At 36.1% G+C, this 19,669-nt stretch overlaps 1 protein-coding gene across 1 annotated transcript in view; it reads right to left on the bottom strand.

Annotated features, from left to right (window-relative positions):
• Positions 1-459: 459 nt before the first annotated feature.
• LOC114083934 (titin homolog) overlaps positions 460-19,669 on the bottom strand; it is a 109,834-nt gene continuing 90,624 nt past the window's right edge. The window contains exons 41-48 of the mRNA XM_071607115.1: positions 17,171-17,263; positions 16,848-16,973; positions 10,179-10,269; positions 9,897-9,953; positions 5,754-5,827; positions 5,243-5,350; positions 998-1,091; positions 460-518 (exon numbers count right to left, since the gene is read on the bottom strand). Of these exons, the coding sequence (XP_071463216.1) occupies positions 460-518; positions 998-1,091; positions 5,243-5,350; positions 5,754-5,827; positions 9,897-9,953; positions 10,179-10,269; positions 16,848-16,973; positions 17,171-17,263 (702 nt within the window). The remainder of the gene's footprint in view (positions 519-997; positions 1,092-5,242; positions 5,351-5,753; positions 5,828-9,896; positions 9,954-10,178; positions 10,270-16,847; positions 16,974-17,170; positions 17,264-19,669) is intronic.

Genomic DNA, 19,669 nt, shown 5'->3' with positions numbered 1-19,669 from the left:
TGTGTCCTGAAATGTAGGAACTGATAGTGTTTCTTGCATAGTTCCCAAAAGGATATCCAATGCACAGCTCCAAATCATTTTTTCTACAGACCAGGATCATTTGAATCACCATAGACTATAATGAACATATAGAAGCTATGACCTGCTGACTCACAACAAGATTTTGAACATGGTCACTAAGAGATGATTCCTAACCGTTGCAGAGTGACAGTGTGAAATTTGTCAGCTTCTAATTCCTCTAGGTTAATTTGAATGTAGCTCTGGATTCATCCCTCAAAATAAAGTTTAGAAGAATCTGTAAGCTTTCCAAAGTTAATTTTAGATACCTGTGGATTTGGAAAATGCCCAATAACAATTCCTAATTTTTTCAACTAATCCATTTGCTGTTTCTGCCCTAAAATTTTGCCCTAGTGAGTAGCAACATGTTGTATGTCATTAACTTGTACACCTGCCTAATCATTAGGGTAAGTGAACTTTGCTCTGTGGAAACAGGTCTTCACTTCTCAATTCATTCCCAACTGTGAGTAAGTCAGAAGAGTGAAAAAGTTAAATCCTCTCCATCATTCAACTTTGGAACTGGAAACACACAAATTCTTCCCCCATTTTGAAAACCCTGTTCTTTTCCCTTCTCACATGTTGTTGGGATTTCCTACCCTCTCCTGAGTACCACTTGTTCTTCTTTACTTTTATTCTTTTTGATGATGTGTACTCACTACCTTCATCAGTCTTAATTCCCTCTTTTTTATGACCTTTTCCTTATTTAAATTTCCCTGTGATAAAAGTATGTCTCAATGCAACTCACAGTTCAGTACCTTTATCTATACATCCAATTTAACCTGTGGCTGAAACCTAATGAGATACTCCACTTCTTACATTTTTTTCTTAAACTTTACTACTTATTTAATATGCACATGTCTTGCACAATTAGTATTTACCAGTGCTCATATTTCTTGGCCATATTCTTTCCAATGTATTTAGTCTTCTATGTGGTTCTTACCTTTTACAAGTTCATTTATACCCTTTTTTGTGCTTGCATTGATCTCAACAGATTCAGAAGCAGCACACATCTCCTGATGTTTCTCAGAATCACTCTGGTAATAATAATGACAAAATGAGTTACATATAGATAATATCATCACTCTTTGCACATCCCCATATTTACATTTGTGCAGTCTTTGAATTGGAGATTAGACCATTACACTTAGTGAAACAATATTTCCTTATGAGGCATGATCTTATGCAGCCCCAATGAAGCTGAGCTCTTCTCTTCATCTAGCTACCCATAGGATAAAACTAGGAAAAATGAAAGAGGAAATGTGTTCTCTGACAACAATCACTGATACTCATATACTCAAAACATCTCACATCAGTGCTTAACTAGCAATGTGTGCATTCTCCCAACAAAACTAAGAACACAGTAGAAAACAATCAAAACTCTTTTGAGACTGGAACTTGATGTTATATAGATTTGAAATTTTAGACATAGGATGGTTAAATTTAATTTTTTAAAAATTTTGCTTGTGGTTGGGCATGATTCATTTATTTGATTGATTTATTTTTATGTGATGCTGAATCAAATCCTGGGTTTCACACATGCAAGGAAAACAGTCTTATCACTAAGCCACAACTGCAGCCTGTGAGGGTTAAATACTTAATGTCAAAATGTGATATTTCATGTGATAGAGACTTTCAAATGTGTCACGTCAAGTAGGAAGAAAATATGCTTGGAATTGTTTAATTTGAGTCATAGAATCTTCCAAAAATTAATATGTTTCAGCAAAGTATTTACTTTATGAAAATTTCATTTTCAAGGAAGAGAAATTTGGAACGAAAATATGTCTACAATTAATGTGGACAAAGGAAAACACTGCATTTGGGTAGAGTATGCAAACATCTTCATTGAAGAAAGTCTTGGAATTCCATGGAAGGAATACACTATTTAATGACTGAGTATTTTCAGAGATTTGAGCCAGAAAAACTGGTGTATGGCTACATAATGAATAAGTCAGGCTGTTTGGAAATGCTGGAAAGCCACAACAGAGAACCAGTGATGAGATGAAATACAGAATTCATGGATTTTTTTCAAAAAGAAATGCATTCATTGAAGAAATACACTGCAGCATTGCCAGGAAAAAGTAGCAGAGCACAAGTAATGAATCTCTCCTTTTGAAGGCTGAGGAGAATCTCACTAACCCAATTAAACAATGGGAAAAGCAAGAGATACATAGTTCTTAAATCAGGAATTACAAAATGCCCACTAGAATTCAAGGAAATACCATTCCAAACTTCATTGGCATTTCAGATGCCCCCAATCAGAATGACATTTTTCAAGTATTCCAATAATAAGTGCAGTTCAGGATGTGGCAGGAAAGTCCAATCCTACACTGCCAGACTGAAAATTAAGACCTCCACATTGGAAAGCATTACGGAGATTCCTTTAGATTCTAGGAATACAATCCAGCTTTCCCACTCCTTCCAATTAATCCCAATGTATGAATCAGAATGCACACGTGATATATGAACTTCAATTTTAGCACTGAAAGTCACATTTATAGAGTTATAGAACTAATTGATACCCACCAACAAAGAATGGATTAAAGAAAACACATGGAATTTTCAGCGCTGATTTTTTTAATATTTATTTTTGGTAGTTGTACACAATAACTTTTATTTATTTATTTATTTATTTATTTATTTATTTATATCTGGTGTTGAGGATTGATCCCAGGGCCTTGCACTTGCGAGGTGAGTGCTCTACCACTGAGCCATAACCACAGCCTCTTCAGCACTGATTTTTAGCAATTTAGTTATTCTTGATAAATCATTATGGCAAAATGATTCCTCATATTGTGTATTAAAATACTGCCTTAAATCTTTCAAACATATAAAAGTTATAGCAGCAAGATCTTCTTAAATGTATAAAAATTATTTTAGAGAGAAAATAGGAAGCTAATATAGACTCCTTTCAACTCAAATACAACATTTTCAGCAAAGGAGAGACTTGGATTTTTGCATGGTTTTCAAACAAAGTTCAAAATACTGCCCAAATTCCTAGGCAGAATTAGATGGTGAGTGCAGGATCTTTTTCACTCTGGTTACCTCACAGAGGCTTTTTTCCTGGGATAACTGAAAAAACATACATTCCTATTTCAACTTCTATCAGATGAAACCATGGCACAAAACAATGGTTAGGAGGCACCCAAAAGAAGAATTAAAATGGGTTTTAAAAAGAATCTGAGACCAGATCTGCTGAGAGCTCTGCATAGCTGCAGCTTGGACCTGTGGTCTGACAAAGACTAAAAAGTCATGGTACTTTCATTGAAATGTGTTGTTTGAAGCTCTAAGAATCCTCATTCTAAAAGCACAAATCAACAGCCACACCAGGGATGGTAAACAATCTCAGCTGAGATGCATCTGGAGACTTGTTCATATTTCCAACACACTGGTGCTTACAGAAAGTCTCCTGGGGATTACAATAAAATCCTCAGGGCACACACCTTGGAGAAGAGTCCCATTGTAGTGACCCTGTGTGCTGGATCGGAAACCACTGCAGGTCTTCCAACTTCAAAACACAGAATCTAGTCTCCTTACAGAATGGTAGAAGTTTACCCTGATCTAATGGTGTCAGGATAGTGATAATTAGAGTGGGATGGAATCTCTCACCAGGAATACATGCGTTGTGCCTGTTGGATAGTTATTTTGAGTAGAGATCCACAGAACACTATCTCTTGAAATGGTTGTTTAGAATAATGACAGTGAAGGAGAAGTGCTTTTTGAAAATTCAAGTGACAGAAGAATGCAGTAGTGCTGGGGCATTATAAGGTGTAATGGTGTTTGCCTTCAGTTCCCAGAGGAAATCACAGATTCTGCAAGTAGATCATGCCTGCTCTTCTCCAATAGGTTGTAAGAAAACCCCACAGAGATATGGACTCTTGCCCACCTCTACATCACTGATTATAGGAGTCCATCCTTGGAGTCTGCATTACTGAGTAGTTCCCAGGGTTCAAGGGCCAGAGTGTTTGTCAGTTTCCATGTTAGATGGGTCCACAGCCCTGTGTATATGAACAAGTACTAAGGGTGAGGATTTTCTTCAAATTGTAGAGTTCCCTCATTTCTCTGGGTGAGGTGGGGAACCAAGGAGTCTATGAGCTCAGCTTATTCATGCCAATAGCAGGTTAGGCCTTTTGGGGCTAGAGCAAATAATGAAAGAGCTGGATTATTTTTGTTTCCCAGAAACCTGCCAAAGTAGGTTTCTAAAATTAGAAATCCTGGACAAACTATCTTCTATAATGTTAGTATAAGGGAAATCTGAAGCTTTTGCTGTTGTTGTTCTTGATATATTTTTGTCTGCTATTGGTATAGAGTTTTCACCTTATTTAGTTTTTCACCATCAATCTTATTTTTTTTTCTTAAAATTTAATTCCATTACTCTCTGTGTGTGTGTGTGTGTGTGTGTGTGTGTGTGTGGGCGGGGGGCTGTGCATTCACTATGAAGTGGCCAGTTTAGTTCTCATTTTAATTTTTCTTTTCAACGAGAGAGAGAGAGAGAGAGAGAGAGAGAGAGAGAGAGAGTTTTAATATTTATTTTTTAGTTTTTGGTGGACACAACATCTTTGTTTGTATGTGGTGCTGAGGATCGAACCTGGGCCACACGAATGCCAGGCAAGAGTGCTACCGCTTGAGCCACATCCCCAGCCCAACTTTCCTTCATTTTTAACAGAAGTTCTAATAATTGTATTATAACCAAGGCCCTTTTGATTTTCCAGGTAAACATTGTTGTTTCCTACTTCATCTCTTCCTTTTGTCGTGTTCTAGAGATGATTTTAAAAATACATTTTATTTACAGTTGTGTTTTTCTATGAACTGTGATCATTGTTGGGAGTTTATTGTCTACTATCACAGAAATACCTGTGAGTGAAACTGGCATGTGGAAAATGCTGGTTTTCAAACCTGATACTCAGATATAATTCCTGCTATGGACACATCCCAAAGAGAATCTTGAACACTACAAGGACCCATGTGTAAATGTGGATGAGAACCCATGCAAATGCATGTAAGTCCTTTACATAGTAACACAGATCATATGAGAACAGGAGGAAAACAACCCTTCAGAATTTCATAATTTCCCAAAAATAGCATCCAAAATCTTTGGTCTAACCTCACATAAAGAGGTAAAGTAAACATTTTCATAATTTTATTGATTTCTTGCAGACAATGGATAGGAAACAAGTATTGTTTGTACATTAGCAGAACAATACCCATCCTGAGGTGTTCTCATCCCATAAGGAGAGAGTTTTGTTTCTGATTGGAGCCTGTTCCCTTCCTCAATGGAGACACTGGAAACCTTGGCCTAGATGACAGGTAATGTGAAATTAAATGTTAAGCCTTTGGGAATGAAGATGTTTTTTCCATGAATGGATTCAGTGAGTCATTGCCTTTCATGTGTTCCTGGTTTCAAATGGTTATTTCTAAGTCTCCAAGTTATCACCCTCCACTTATGGATGGTGCACAGATGCAAACACAAACATTCTTCAAAAATATAGGAACACTGCTAATATAAAGCTTACCTGTAATCACCTTGATTTCTAAAGCTATTTTTATATTAATGATCTGTTAACATCTTTACACTTAAATATTAATTTGTGATGTTTGGATCCCCAAAGAGTGTTCTATGAGTTCAATTCACTTGGCCTAATTGATCTACTGAGAATGAGAAAAATAGAAGTAATTTGGAATTTGACACATGTACATACTTGTTGTTTGCTGTGCCCAGAACCTTCAAGTCTCTGTTGCTCTTCTTGGCATATCTTGCCCAAATGGGACTCTGCTGAAAAATGCACAAATTTTTAAACTACTTAGAAAATAATGTGAATGGCAATTAATCCAAGTAAAAAGGAACAGTAGTAATAGTCCTATCATTTTACTTTCCTCAAAATACAGTTTCAATCAAGCTTAATTTTAGGTGAATAAATCTCATGTTTGAAATTTTTATTTTGTTTGCATGAAGGCCTGGGTATTTTATCCAGGAACATGTATATCCTTGGCAAGAACTATTGCATTTATATCAAATTCCCTGTCTTAATATTTGGAGACAGGGCGTCTGTAAGTACCAAAGTTGGCTTGAAACCTGACAGGGATCTGTCCTCAGCCTTTTAAGTACCTGCAATTATAGACGTGTCCCTCTGAAGCTAGTACATATTGATATCAATTAGTAATAATTTTAGTGATCAATGCATCAGAGCACCAATTGGGGTCATACCCTGTGTCACTATGTACAATGCTAAAATAACTCACAGGTTGATCTACTTTAGGTGAAAGTGAATTTCACAGAGAAAAAATTATATTTCTATGGAAATAGGAGGCATCAGAATTTTTACTATCTCTTCTTTTACATATTATATTTAAAAATGTCCATTGTACATCATTTATGATATCTTGCAAAAGTGATCACATTTACATCTTTATCAACAAATTTCATAGTTTTTAAAAATTTGTTTTGTTTCTTTTCATTTTTACTATTAGGAATCAGTCTGACTTGTGAAGCATCTATGATTATTGCTGTTATTCCTGATGTAAAGTCTTTTTTCTTTTGCTGGGGCTTCAACAGACATTTTATAGCTTCCAAACTGGGTAATAAACATGTGACCTGTAAAGTATTCATTTTCCTGTCTACTTCCTCATTTCCTGGACTTGAGTGGACTACTTTTATATTATGTTGCAGTCAACATTTTTATTAATTTCCACCACAGTTGAGTTTGTGATAAGAGCCTTAGAAAACAGGTGCTAGCGATGATTTATATTCTAGAGATGGAGATAGTGGAGACTTCAGAAGTGAGATTACCTACCAGAGGCTAGAAATACTCAGAGCTGAAAGGCTGTACATAGAGACAGGGTTTAAATAGGAACATGTTTTATGATGATTTAGGGATTGGTGAGAGAAGAGCAAGAGGACAGTGCAGGCAGATAGAGGGAACAAGATAGAGACTGAGGCAAAATTTACATTATGAAAGATTCCTAGGAAAGTTAAGATGCTTGGACATTCATGTTCTAAAGAGGGACAATGGTCATATGTGCAGTATATGCATAAATAACAGGACCATCCTCAGTGCTATGAGCAGGTGATGATGATGAAGAAGGACCTGTGCATGAATGGAGATGAATAATGAGAAGGCAATAAGTGCATTAGCAAGTTGATGCCAGCCTGAATGGAGGGAATATTTCCAGAAATACAGAGGATAGAAAATTGTCAGTGACCTTTTTACAATGAAGATTAATGACATGAACAAAGAAAAAAGGTAGGCCACAGGAATGTATGGTTTTTTACCTCACAGTTACAAAGATTTCAAATAAGAAGTGCAGTAAAGTACAGCTAATGTGAATGTTGATTTTCTTTACCAAGTAGTCTTTCTTACGGTAACATCTTCCTATGTTCAGGAAACTCCTTTAGGAAGAAGGTGGGCAATTTTCTGAATCTTGGATATATGAAACACACCAGAAAATGAGAGAGGTCTGTGGGAGAGGTTCAGTGGGAGATCACTGCTTAGCATGTAAAAGGATCCTGTTCAGTGCCCAGCATTGAGAAGAATAGGAACAAACAAACCGTGTCAAAGAAATATGAGCAAATGTTTCTTTGGTATATGCAAGTATATATTTGATTTACAACTCTTAGTCAAAATTTCTGGAAAACTGTACTCCAACAAATGGATATCTATGTGCAAAAAAGGGCCAATAAAAGCAGTAAAATGAATTAAATATGTGTGTTGAGTAAAGCCACAAGACTCAAAGTACTTAAACAAAATCAGGAATATGGGCTCAGTAATATTTACACAGTTGAGTTTTAAAGGAAAAATCATTTTTGGAATGACCAATTATAGAAAGACATAGGTATATATACCAGTGTCAAGATGCAGAATGATCTGTAGTCAGAGGAGGAAAGAAGAAGCCTGAGAAATTCAGTGTCAAAGCTGAGTTAAAAATGTGGCAGTGCAAATCTTTAGTGAATCTTACCAGAATCATTTAATACATTTTATTATGTTTCCTAATCTTCATTTGCCTTATAATTAATAATTCCAAAATTGTTATGAAATTCCCAGGGAAGATATAATTGTTTGCTCATCATGGAGAGTTTTCTGAGCTATAATTAGCTCAGATATATGTGCTGAGAGCATCAGCTAACACCATCTCAATGTTTGTTCATACCCATGTGGGAAACTGGTGTGTCATCTTTTCCTTTATCCACTCGTTTAACCAACATCAGTTTTATATTTCCTCTCTTGTATGAAGAAAGTGATATAACATGTATGGAAAAAAAAAAAGATGTATGATAAGGCTCAAAGGATTCAGACAAGGCCAACCCAAAGACAAATTGTTTTGAAAACTTAAAGAGTTATCAGATATCAATAAACCATTGTGTTTTAAAGAAATCGGTAAATACATTAAGAGTAATAGTGTTAGTGTTTGAGGAGTAAACTGAATAAAAGTTTCTGGTTAAAATTTGAGTCTGGTGTGGCATATGTAGACAGCTTTTTAAGGAATTGCACACAAGTCCCAGATCATCCCAACATCTATCTGCTTTCTAGAGTTCAGAATTTTTCTCAGTAATACGGTGCATTCCTGTCATGTCCAGGGACATGGTTTCTCACAAAAATCAATAAAATAATGATGAAAGCAAAATATTAAGGATGTTAATAAGAAATGTATAGATGAAAATATTAGACTTCTTTAAAGTAAAGAATCCTTAAAAAATGCAATGTTGCTACTCTGAATGACACATACAAATACCTCACACAATGTGGTGCCTACTAAATAAGAAGGGGAGAAATTGGTAGCTGTAGGGTACCCTGATTCTTCCAGCTGCTACTCGTTCTTATCATCTTAGCACCAGATTTTGACTTGAAAGCAGACAAACTGAAGAGAGCTGACTAGAATTCTCTCCATTTACTTCTATTTTCTACCTAAATGCTATTTCCTCCCCCCTCACTTTCCCTTTAGTTTTTCCAAAAAATCCATAAAGTGGGAGCTTCCCTTTTTCCATTTTACACCCTTTATATGGATCTTTGCCACTATTTGTTGCCTGCCAAAGTAACAGATTTATCTTAGAAATATCATTTCTTCATCTTAGTCCTATGTCCTTTGCACATCTCAAGAGACATGCTCAGAATGAAAGCCAGATTTATGATTGCACTTGATCCGGTTGTGTCCTCAAACTGTAGGAATCAATAGCAATTCTTGCATATTTCCCAAAAGGAGATACAATGCACAGATCCAAATCATGTTGTTTATACATCAGAATCATTGGAATCACCTTAGATTCTAATGGACAAGTAGAAGCAAGAGTTTCAAGATGGTGCCCAAAGGATGATTCCTTATAGTTGCAGAGTTCCCGTGTGAAATTTGTCATCTTCAAATTCGTCTAAGTTAATTTCAATGTATCTGTGGATTCCTCCCTAAAATGTCCCCACAAATTAAAATTCATAAGGATGTGTAATATCTTCATTGATAATTTTTCATTATTAATTTTAGATTAGATATCTGTGGATTTTGGACATGCTTAATTACCATTCATACTTCTTTCTACTTTTACATTTGGTGTTTCTGCACTATCATTTTGCCCTAGGCTGTATCAACATATTATATGTCATTAAATCATTTGGGGTAACTGAACTTAGCTCTGTGGCAACAGGTATTCACTCCTCAATTTATTCCCAACTGTGAATAAGTCAAAAAGGGTGGGAAAGTTTTACTTTCCCCTTCACTCAACTTTGGGAATGGAAACATGCAAATTCTTCCCACATTTTGAAAACCCTGTTCTTTTCCCTTTTCAAGTGTTGTTGAAATTTCCTACCCTATCCTGACTACCATTTATTCTTTCTATTTTTTTTACTATGTGTACTTACTGCCTTTCTCAGTCTTCACTCCCTCTTCTTCTGTTATTTTCCTTATTTCAGATTTACCTGTGAGAGAAGCATGTGTCAAATGCAATTCACAATGCAATTCCTTAAGCAATACATTCAATTCAACCTGTGGCTGAAAAGTAATGAAATACACCATTTCTTATATTTATTTAACCCTACTATTTATTTTAATAGACATATTTCTTTAACAAGTACTGTATGCCAGTGCTCATATTTTTTGGCAATGCCCTTTACAATGTATTTTGTATTCTATATGGTTCTTACCTTGTCCATGTCCATTTATTGTCTTTGTGCTTGGTTCAAATATCCTGGACCCACAAGCAGCACACACCTTTTGATGTTTCTCAGAATCACTCTGGTAAAAATAATGACAATAATAAGTTTCATATAGCTTTCTGCATCCCTCTCTGACCATCATTATATTTATACTTAGGAAGACATTGCAATTGCAGATTACACCATTACATTTTCTGCAACAATATTTCCATATAAGACACAATTTCACATGCTGTCTTGATGAAGCTGAGCTCCTCTCTTCATCTGGCTACTGATGGGGAACATCAGGAAGAATGAAAGAGGAAATGTATTCTCTTACACCAAACTCACTGATATACATATATCCAAAACAACTAACATCAGTGTTTAATTAGTAAGCTCTGCATTCTTACTCAAATCTAAAAACAGAGTTGAAAATTTATTTAAAATGCTTTTGTGAATTAGATTTCATGTTTTACAGATTCAGTATTTCTAACAATGAAGGGCCAATTGTTTTATTGATTTATATGATACTTGTTATGATAAGACCCTTCCAATGGGTCACCTCCAGTAGGAAGAAAATACTCTTGGACTTGTTTCATTTGAGACTCCAGAAACTTCCAAATATTTACCTCATTGAGTACTAAAAGAAGAGAGAGTCAATAAGAGAATGTATCTATTTTGTATTCTAACTTGTTACATATGACAGCAGAATGATTACAATTCATATTACACATAAAGAGCATAATTTTTCATATCTCTGGTTGTATATATAGTGCATATTTTATGTGAACAAAGAAGCACACTCAATTTGGTTAGAGTATGCAATACTTTTCATTGAAGAAGGAACTAAAAGGAATTTCAAAACAGTAAGGCAGTAGCACAGCATCACACTGAGTTTCTTGACTGACTACTTTCAAAGTTTTGAACCAGAAAAACTGATGAATCTGCATAATGAATAAGACAGCCTGTGTGGAAATACTGGGGACTCTCAACAGGAATCAGTGACCAGATGAACACACATGTGCCTACACACCATGTAGGGTCAAGCCACTCAGATGACAGGCATTTCAAGTTCTTTTCCATATTATCACCACACTGATATTGTAGACACCATCCTGGAAATTACAATAAAATCCTGAGGGCAAACACCTTTGAGAAGTGTTCTATTGTAGTACCTCTGTGGGCAACACAGAAATCATGGCTTTAAAAACAAGAGGTGCGATGGTATCTTAGGGTGGTTTTGATTTGCATTTCTCTGACTGCTAGAGATGGTGAGCATTTTTTCATGTACTTGTTGATTGATTGTATGTCCTCCTCTGAGAAGTGTCTGTTCAGGTCCTTGGCCCATTTGTTGATTGGGTTGTTTGTTCTCTTATTGTCTAATTTTTTGAGTTCTTTGTATACTCTGGAAATTAGGGCTCTATCTGAAGTGTGAGGAGTAAAGATTTGTTCCCAGGATGTAGGCTCTCTATTTACCTCTCTTATTGTATCTTTTGCTGAGAAAAAACTTTTTAGCAGTTAGATTGGCAGCCATTATGAAGTCAAACAACAACAAGTGCTAGCGAGGATGTGGGGAAAAGGGTACACTTGTACATTGCTGGTGGGACTGCAAATTGGTGCAGCCAATTTGGAAAGCAGTATGGAGATTTCTTGGAAAGCTGGGAATGGAGCCACCATTTGACCCAGCTATTCCCCTTCTCGGTCTATTCCCTAAAGACCTAAAAAGAGCATGCTACAGGGACACTGCTACATCGATGTTCATAGCAGCACAATTCGCAATAGCTAGACTGTGGAACCAACCTAGATGCCCTTCAATGGATGAATGGATAAAAAAAATGTGGCATTTATACACAATGGAGTATTACTCTGCATTAAAAAATGACAAAATCATAGAATTTACAGGGAAATGGATGGCATTAGAGCAGATTATGCTAAGTGAAGCTAGCCAATCCCTAAAAAACAAATGCCAAATGTCTTCTTTGATATAAGGAGAGTAACTAAGAACAGAGTAGGGTCAAAGAGCATGAGAAGAAGATTAACATTAAACAGGGATGAGAGGTGGGAGGGAAAGGGAGAGAGAAGGGAAAATGCATGGAAATGGAAGGAGACCCTCAGAGTTATACAAAAGTACATACAAGAGGAAGTGAGGGGAAGGGGAAAAATAATACAAGGGGGACAAACGAATGTCAGTAGAGGGGGCAGAGAGAGAAGAGGGGAGGGGAGGGGAGGGGAGGGGGATAGTAGAGGATAGGAAAGGCAGCAGAATACAACAGACACTAGTATGGCAATATGTAAATCAATGGATGTGTAACTGATGTGATTCTGCAATCTGTATATGGGGTAAAAATGGGAGCTCATAACCCACTTGAATCAAATTGTGAAATATGATATATCAAGAACTATGTAATGTTTTGAACAGCCAACAATAAAAAATTAAAAAAAAAAAAAACAAGAGGTGCATTCATAGAAGAAATAGATGGCAACAGTGCCAGGGAAAACTAGTGATGTGCAAGCAATGAATTCCCCCTCTAGTGGGTTGAAGAGAGTCTCACAAACCCAATTAGGCAATGGCAAAAAGCAGGAAATAGGAAGTTCTCAAATCAGGAATTACAAATTGTTCATAGATATATCACATTTGGTCAACATCATACCATGATTTTATTCTCTTTTATTGCTGAGTAAAATTCCATTGTGTATATATGCCACATTTTTTTCCATTCATCTACTAAGGTCATTTAGATTGGCTCCACAATTTAGCTATTGTGAATTGTGCTGCTATAGGAGGGGGAGTAAGGGAGGAATAGATGAACTCTAGATAAGGCAGCGGAATGGGAGGGAAAAGAAGGGTGCAGGGAGTTAGTAAGGATGGTAGACAGTGATAGACATCATTATCCAAAGTACATGTATGAAGACATGTGTGAATTGGTGTCAACATACATTATATACAACCAGAAATATGAAAAATTGTGCTGTACATGTGTATTAACAGTTTTAATGCATCCTACTGTAATTTATTTTTTAATCAATGAAAAAGAAATATCATTTAAATCTGAATTGATATTTCAGATGTCCCCAGTAAGAATGACATTTATCAAGTAGTCAAAAAATACATGCAGTGCAGGATGTAGCAGGAAAGACCAATCCTATACTGCCAGACTGAAAATTAAGACTTCCACACTAGAAAGCATTTTGGAGATTCCTCAGGATTCTAAGAATATGACTGCCATATGACCCAACTTTTCTACTCCTCGATCAGAACCCCAGTGTGTACCAAAACCAGAATGCACATGTGATTTATGAATGTTGCTGTTTTAGCACTGAAAGTCAAGATTTCAGTGCTAAAACAGCAACATCATAAATCACATGTGCATTCTGGTTTTGGTACACCACTGGGGTTCTGATCCGAGAGATACTTACGAATAAGTTGGAAGGAACAATATGGCAATATACTTATTCTTAGAATCAATGAATCTCCAACTGCTTTATATGAATTCAGCACCCTAAAATATTCTAATATACAAAAGGCACAACAGCAAAATCTCCTTAAGTATATAAAGAAAAATATTTTAGTAAAAATAGGAAATTAATGTAGATTCCTCTCAGTTCAAATACAACATTCTCAGCAAAGGAGGGAGTTAAATTTTTTAAGGTGAATCAACCAGTATTCAAAATACTGCCAAACATTCTAGGCAATATTCAAGAGCCTCTTTGCCCAATGCACATTATCCATACTTTTTTCCCAGATTTCAGAAAAAAAATTCATTCCTATTTTTTAATAAGATGGACCTCTGTCACAGACAGTGGTTAATGGAGGTACTCACAACAAGTATTAGGGTGGTATAAAACTGAAACTGAGACATAGATCTGTTGATAGCTCTGGGCGGCTACATTTTAGTTCTGTGGTCCACCTAAAGATTAAAAGTTCCTGGCACTTTCACTGAAACATGTTGTTTGATTTTCTGTGACAGCAAGTGCCAAGGTAAAACAACATACATGTGCATACACACCATGTAGGTTCAAGCCACTCAGCTGAGAGGCATTTCAAGTTCTTCTCCATATTATTGCCATACTGATATTGTAGACACCATCCAGGGAATTACAATAAAATCCTGAGGTCAGACTCCTTTAAGAAGTGTTCCATTGTAGTAACTCTGTGGGCAAGATCTGAAACCACTGCATGTTTGAACTTCCCAGATGCATAGCCAACTCTCCACACAGAATGGTGGAGGTTCACCCTCTTCATATGTTCTCAGGATAGTGATAGGAATGGGCTGAAAATTCTCATCAGGAACACATGTGTTGTGTCTGTTGGACAGTTAGTTGAATAGCGTTTAAATAGGTTGTTTAGAATAATGATTGTGAAGGAGAATGCTTTTTGAAAATTCAAGTGACGCAAGAATCCAGCAGTGCTGGGGCATTGTCAGGTGCAATGGTATGTTCCTTCAGTTCCCAAAAGATTCTGCAAGCAGGCTATGACTGCCATGCTCAAATAAGTTGCCAGGAAACCCCTCAGAGACATGGAATCTTGCCCACCTTTAGACCACTGACTTCAGAAATCCATCAGGTGGTCTGCATTACATACTGGTCCCTAGGCTCCATGAACCAGAGTGTGTGTCAGGAAGTTTCCACATTAGATAGACCCACATGTCTGAGTAGATTAACAAGTAATGATGGTGAGATTCTCCTTGAAATTGCTAAGTTCCCTCAGCATTCTCTGTATGTGGTGAGAGACAAAGGAGCAGAGAAGCTCAGCTTATTCATGCAAATAACAGGTTAGGCCTTTTGGAGCTAGAACAAATAAAGTGTTGAATAATATTTGTTTCCCAGAAACCCCCAAAGTTATGTGTGAGTAAAATTAGAAATCCTGGACAGAAATATCTTCTTTTCTACTATGTTAATATTAGAGAATCTCAAGCTTCTTATATTATTGTTTTTGATATTTTTGTTTGATAATTTTTATGAGTTTTCCATGTTATTTATTTTTCTCTATTTATTTGAGAGTTTTATTCCATTCATTCATTTTTGTTGTTAGCCAGAGACAACTTTAATTCTCATTTTAAATATTTTCATTTCTCATTTTTATTGCATTTTTTCCTTTTCTCCTATTCTGACTCTGCTTATTCTCACCACTTTCCCTCTACTTACTTTTTTGAAATATGCTCCAATAATTATATTATAACTAGGACATTTTTTTTGCAGGTAAACCTTTTTATTCCTACTCCATCTCTTCATTTTGTGCTGTTCTGGAGATCATTTAAAACATAATATTTTATGTACAGTGGATACATATTTTGGTTTATGCTGTGATCATTATTGGAGTTTATTCTCTCCTGACAGGAGCCAATGTGAACTTGGTGTGAAGCAAATTGACCAGAAAGCTGTGTCAGGTTCAGCATTGCACTGGAGATGGGTGGACCCGCTGGAGCCACACAGCTACACAGCCTTTCAGAGTTGGGTGTGGCCTGTCAAGATGCCAAATCAACTTCATTGTTGCAAGAATCCTAACACACCAAAAGCAATATTTCTCCTGCTAAAACCTTATCTCTGCCTTTGATCTACTCTCCCTTAAATAAACAACTTGATCCTTTTTCTAGTTGTTCAGTTCCAGCTTCTACTGGGATTGGGGAACTTTTCAGGAGCTCTGCTTTCCTTTTCAAACTTAATTTCTGGCTCTGTCTCTTATTTATTTACTAATTATTTGAGACTTTCTTTTTCCCAGGTGGCTTACACTTTCTGAGCAGGAAACTACCCTGGCAGGGTGATGGCGGCTCTGTGATATTCTCCCCTTACAGAGATACTTGTGAGTGAAAGTAACATGTTAAACATGCTCATTTTTCAGATGTGATCCTCATCTATAAACCTTGTCCAGGAAACATCCCAAAGAGAAACTTGCGCACTACAAGTACCTATGAGACACTATGGAACAGAAATCCATTCCAATGCATGGAAATCCACCATCTATTAACACAGATAACATGAGAACAGAGGAAAAATACACCTCTCAAATTTCATAATTTCTCAATAATTACATCCTAAATACATTAGGTCTAACAACAACTAGATACTAAGAAAAAATATGTTTAATAAGTGAATTGATTTCTTGAAGGGAAAGGACATAAAATCAATAGAAATTATATGTATATTAACAGAAAAGTACCCATCCTGAATCATTCTAATTCCATTAACAGGCAGTTTTGTGTCTCATTTGAGTCTGGTATCTTCCTCAGTAAAGACACAGAAATCCATGGAGAATGACATCTTTAACCTTGGCATGGGTGACAGCTAATGTGAAATTAAACACTGAGCCTTTGGGAATGAAGCTATTTTTACATGAATGTGTTCAGTGGTCATTGCATTTATGAATGTTCCTAGTTTCACCTGATATGTGATATTTATAAGTCTCCAATTTATCATTCTCCATTTAAGGCTGTCACACAGATGAAAATGCAAACATTATTGGAAAATATTAGTGCAATTGCTTGCATAAAGTTTATCTGGCATGCACCTTGATTGCTAAAGCTATTTTGATATTGATGACCAGTTAACTTATCTGTACTTAAATATTTAATTACTATGTTTGGAGTTTCAAAGAGTATTGTAGTAGGTCATTTCAATTGGCATCTGGAAGCAAGAAAAAAAAAATGACCAGGAATTTAAATTGACACATATGCCTACCTTTTGCTGGTGATGTGCATTAGCATCCATATCATGAAGCCTCTTCTGTTCTGCCTCAGATGATCTGTACAAATTTGACTCTGCTGACAAATGCACAGATAAACTTAAAGTACTTAAAAATTCATGCTAAAGACAAATTATCCAAATTATAAAAAGGAAGAGTAATAATAATCATATAATTTTATTTGTCCAGTTATATTTTTATTGAAGTTTTACTTTAGAAGAATATATATCATGTGTAAAATTTGTATTGCTGTTTGTGTGTGGGCCTATGTATTTTACCCCAAAACATGTGTATCCTTGGAAAATACTATAATGCTTACTTCAGATCCCAAGTCTTTATCCTGGGAGACAGGGTGTTTTTCAATTCCAGGGTTTTCTGGAAACCTGAGAGGCTGCTTCAGCCTCTCAAGTACCTGCAATTATGGATGTGTTATCTCTGAACCCCATGCATACTGACGTCATTGAAGAGTAATTTTACTGGTCCAATACTTCAGAAAACCACATGGGGAGACACTAGGTATCCACCATGTATGATGCCTATAATAACTCACAACTTGATCCATTCAAGTTGAATGAAAATTTCACAGTAAAAAATTTTTCTATGTACACTATAATCATCACACTTTTACTATCTCTTCCTCAATTATTAAATTTTAAAAATCCATTGTACTTCATTGTGTTCCAAATAAATGATTGCATTTACATCTTAATAGAATGAATTCCATATTATTTTTCTTTTTAGGTTCCATTTCTTCTCATATATTTTTTTTTCAATCAAAATTGCCTCTGTCTTGCAAAACATTCATGATTATGCCTGTTATTCCTGACATAAAATGGTTTTCTTTCCTTGGGACTACCTCAGACAGATTACAACTTTTGTGCTGAGTAATAAACATGTGAGTTGTAAAGTATTCATTTTCCTACCCAGTTCATCAGTTACTGGACTTGAGAGGACTCCTTTTATATCATAATACTGTCAAAAGCTTTATTTATTTCCACCTGTAATTGAATTTGTGGTAAGAACTAGAGGAGAAAATAGGGGCCAGGGATGATGTCTTTTCTAGAGATAGAGATTAATGGAGACTTCAAAAGTGAGGTTATCTGCCAGAGGGAGGAAATGCTGAGGGCATGTGAGACTGTACATACACACAGGGCTTAAATGGAACATGCCTGACTGACTATAGGGATTGGCAAGGAGAACTGCCAGAGGACATCTCAGGCAGAGAGAGGGATCAAAATACATAGTGAGGAAAAATTTGTATTAAGAAAGATTCTTAAGAAATTTAAGATGCTTGGAAATCCATGTTTTAGAGAGGTATTATGGTCATATGTGCACTATATGCATAAATAGCAAAACCAACCTCAATGTGATAAGCATGTGACCATGGGTGGAATGTGCGTGAATGGAGATGAATAATGAGAAGGCAGTAGTGCACCTGAAAATTGATGCAGGCCTGACTGGATGGAATTTTTCCAAAAATACAGAGGGTATAAAATTTTCAGTGAGATTTATGGAACCCCTTTTAATTAAATGAACAAAGAAAGAAAGTGGCTCACAAGACTGTGGAACCAACCTAGATGCCCTTCAATAGACGAATGGATAAAAAAAAATGTGGCATTTATACACAATGGAGTATTACTCTGCATTAAAAAATGACAAAATCATAGAATTTGCAGGGAAATGGATGGCATTAGAGTAGATTATGCTAAGTGAAGCTAGCCAATCCCTAAAAAACAAATGCCAAATGTCTTCTTTGATATAAGGAGAGTAACTAAGAACAGAGTAGGTATGAAGAGCATGAGAAGAAGATTAACATTAAACTGGGATGAGAGGTGGGAGGGAAAGGGAGAGAGAAGGGAAATTGCATGGAAATGGAAGGAGACCCTCAGGGTTATACAAAATTACATACAAGAGGAAGTGAGGGGAAAGGGGAAAATAATACAAGGGGGAGAAATGAATGATAGTAGAGGGGGTAGAGAGAGAAGATGGGAGGGGAGGGGAAGGGAGGGGGAGGGGGGATAGTAGAGGATAGGAAAGGCAGCAGAATACAACAGACACTAGTATGGCAATATGTAAATCAATGGATGTGTAACTGATGTGATTCTGCAATCTGTATATGGGGTAAAAATGGGAGTTCATAACCCACTTGAATCAAAGTGTGAAATATGATATATCAAGAACTATGTAATGTTTTGAACAACCAACAATAAAAATTAAAAAAAATGAATCTGATGTGGCAAGTCTAGACAGCTTTTCAAATATTTTCACGAAAGGGCTGGTTGAACACAATATTTGCTATCTAGAATTTTTCTCAGGAGTACTGTACTTTCCTGACACATTTGGGAACATATTTTCACTGCAACACACCAATAAAATAATGAGAAATACAATAATATTAATAAAAATCTTAATCAATGAAACCATAGAATATTAGCTGTCCTTAACAATCAATGTGTCAAAAATGCTAGGTTGCTCATCTGAGTGACTGCTAAGGTATCTTCTACATTATGGTGCCTACTAGATATAGAGGAAAGAAATTTTTAGCTGCAGGTTGCTCTGATTCTTCCAGTCTCTACTGCTTCCAATCATCTCTGGACCAGGACCAGTCTCACTTTGATTTGAGGCAGATAAACGTAAAACAGCTGAATAGCATTTTGTCCATTTTCTCATTTTTCCTAGCTAACTTATTCAGTTCCTACATTATTTTCCTTCCCTATTGGCTTTTCAAAGACACCCACAGAGGGGGCTTGATTCTTTCCATTTTACATTCTTTGTTTTGATTAGTTTTCACACCTTGCCTGCCAATGTAGCAACTTTA

The sequence above is a fragment of the Marmota flaviventris genome (genome assembly GCF_047511675.1).
Source record: "Marmota flaviventris isolate mMarFla1 chromosome 5 unlocalized genomic scaffold, mMarFla1.hap1 SUPER_5_unloc_1, whole genome shotgun sequence".
NCBI classification, from domain to species: domain Eukaryota; kingdom Metazoa; phylum Chordata; class Mammalia; order Rodentia; family Sciuridae; genus Marmota; species Marmota flaviventris.
This window is presented reverse-complemented; position numbering and strand designations above follow the sequence as displayed.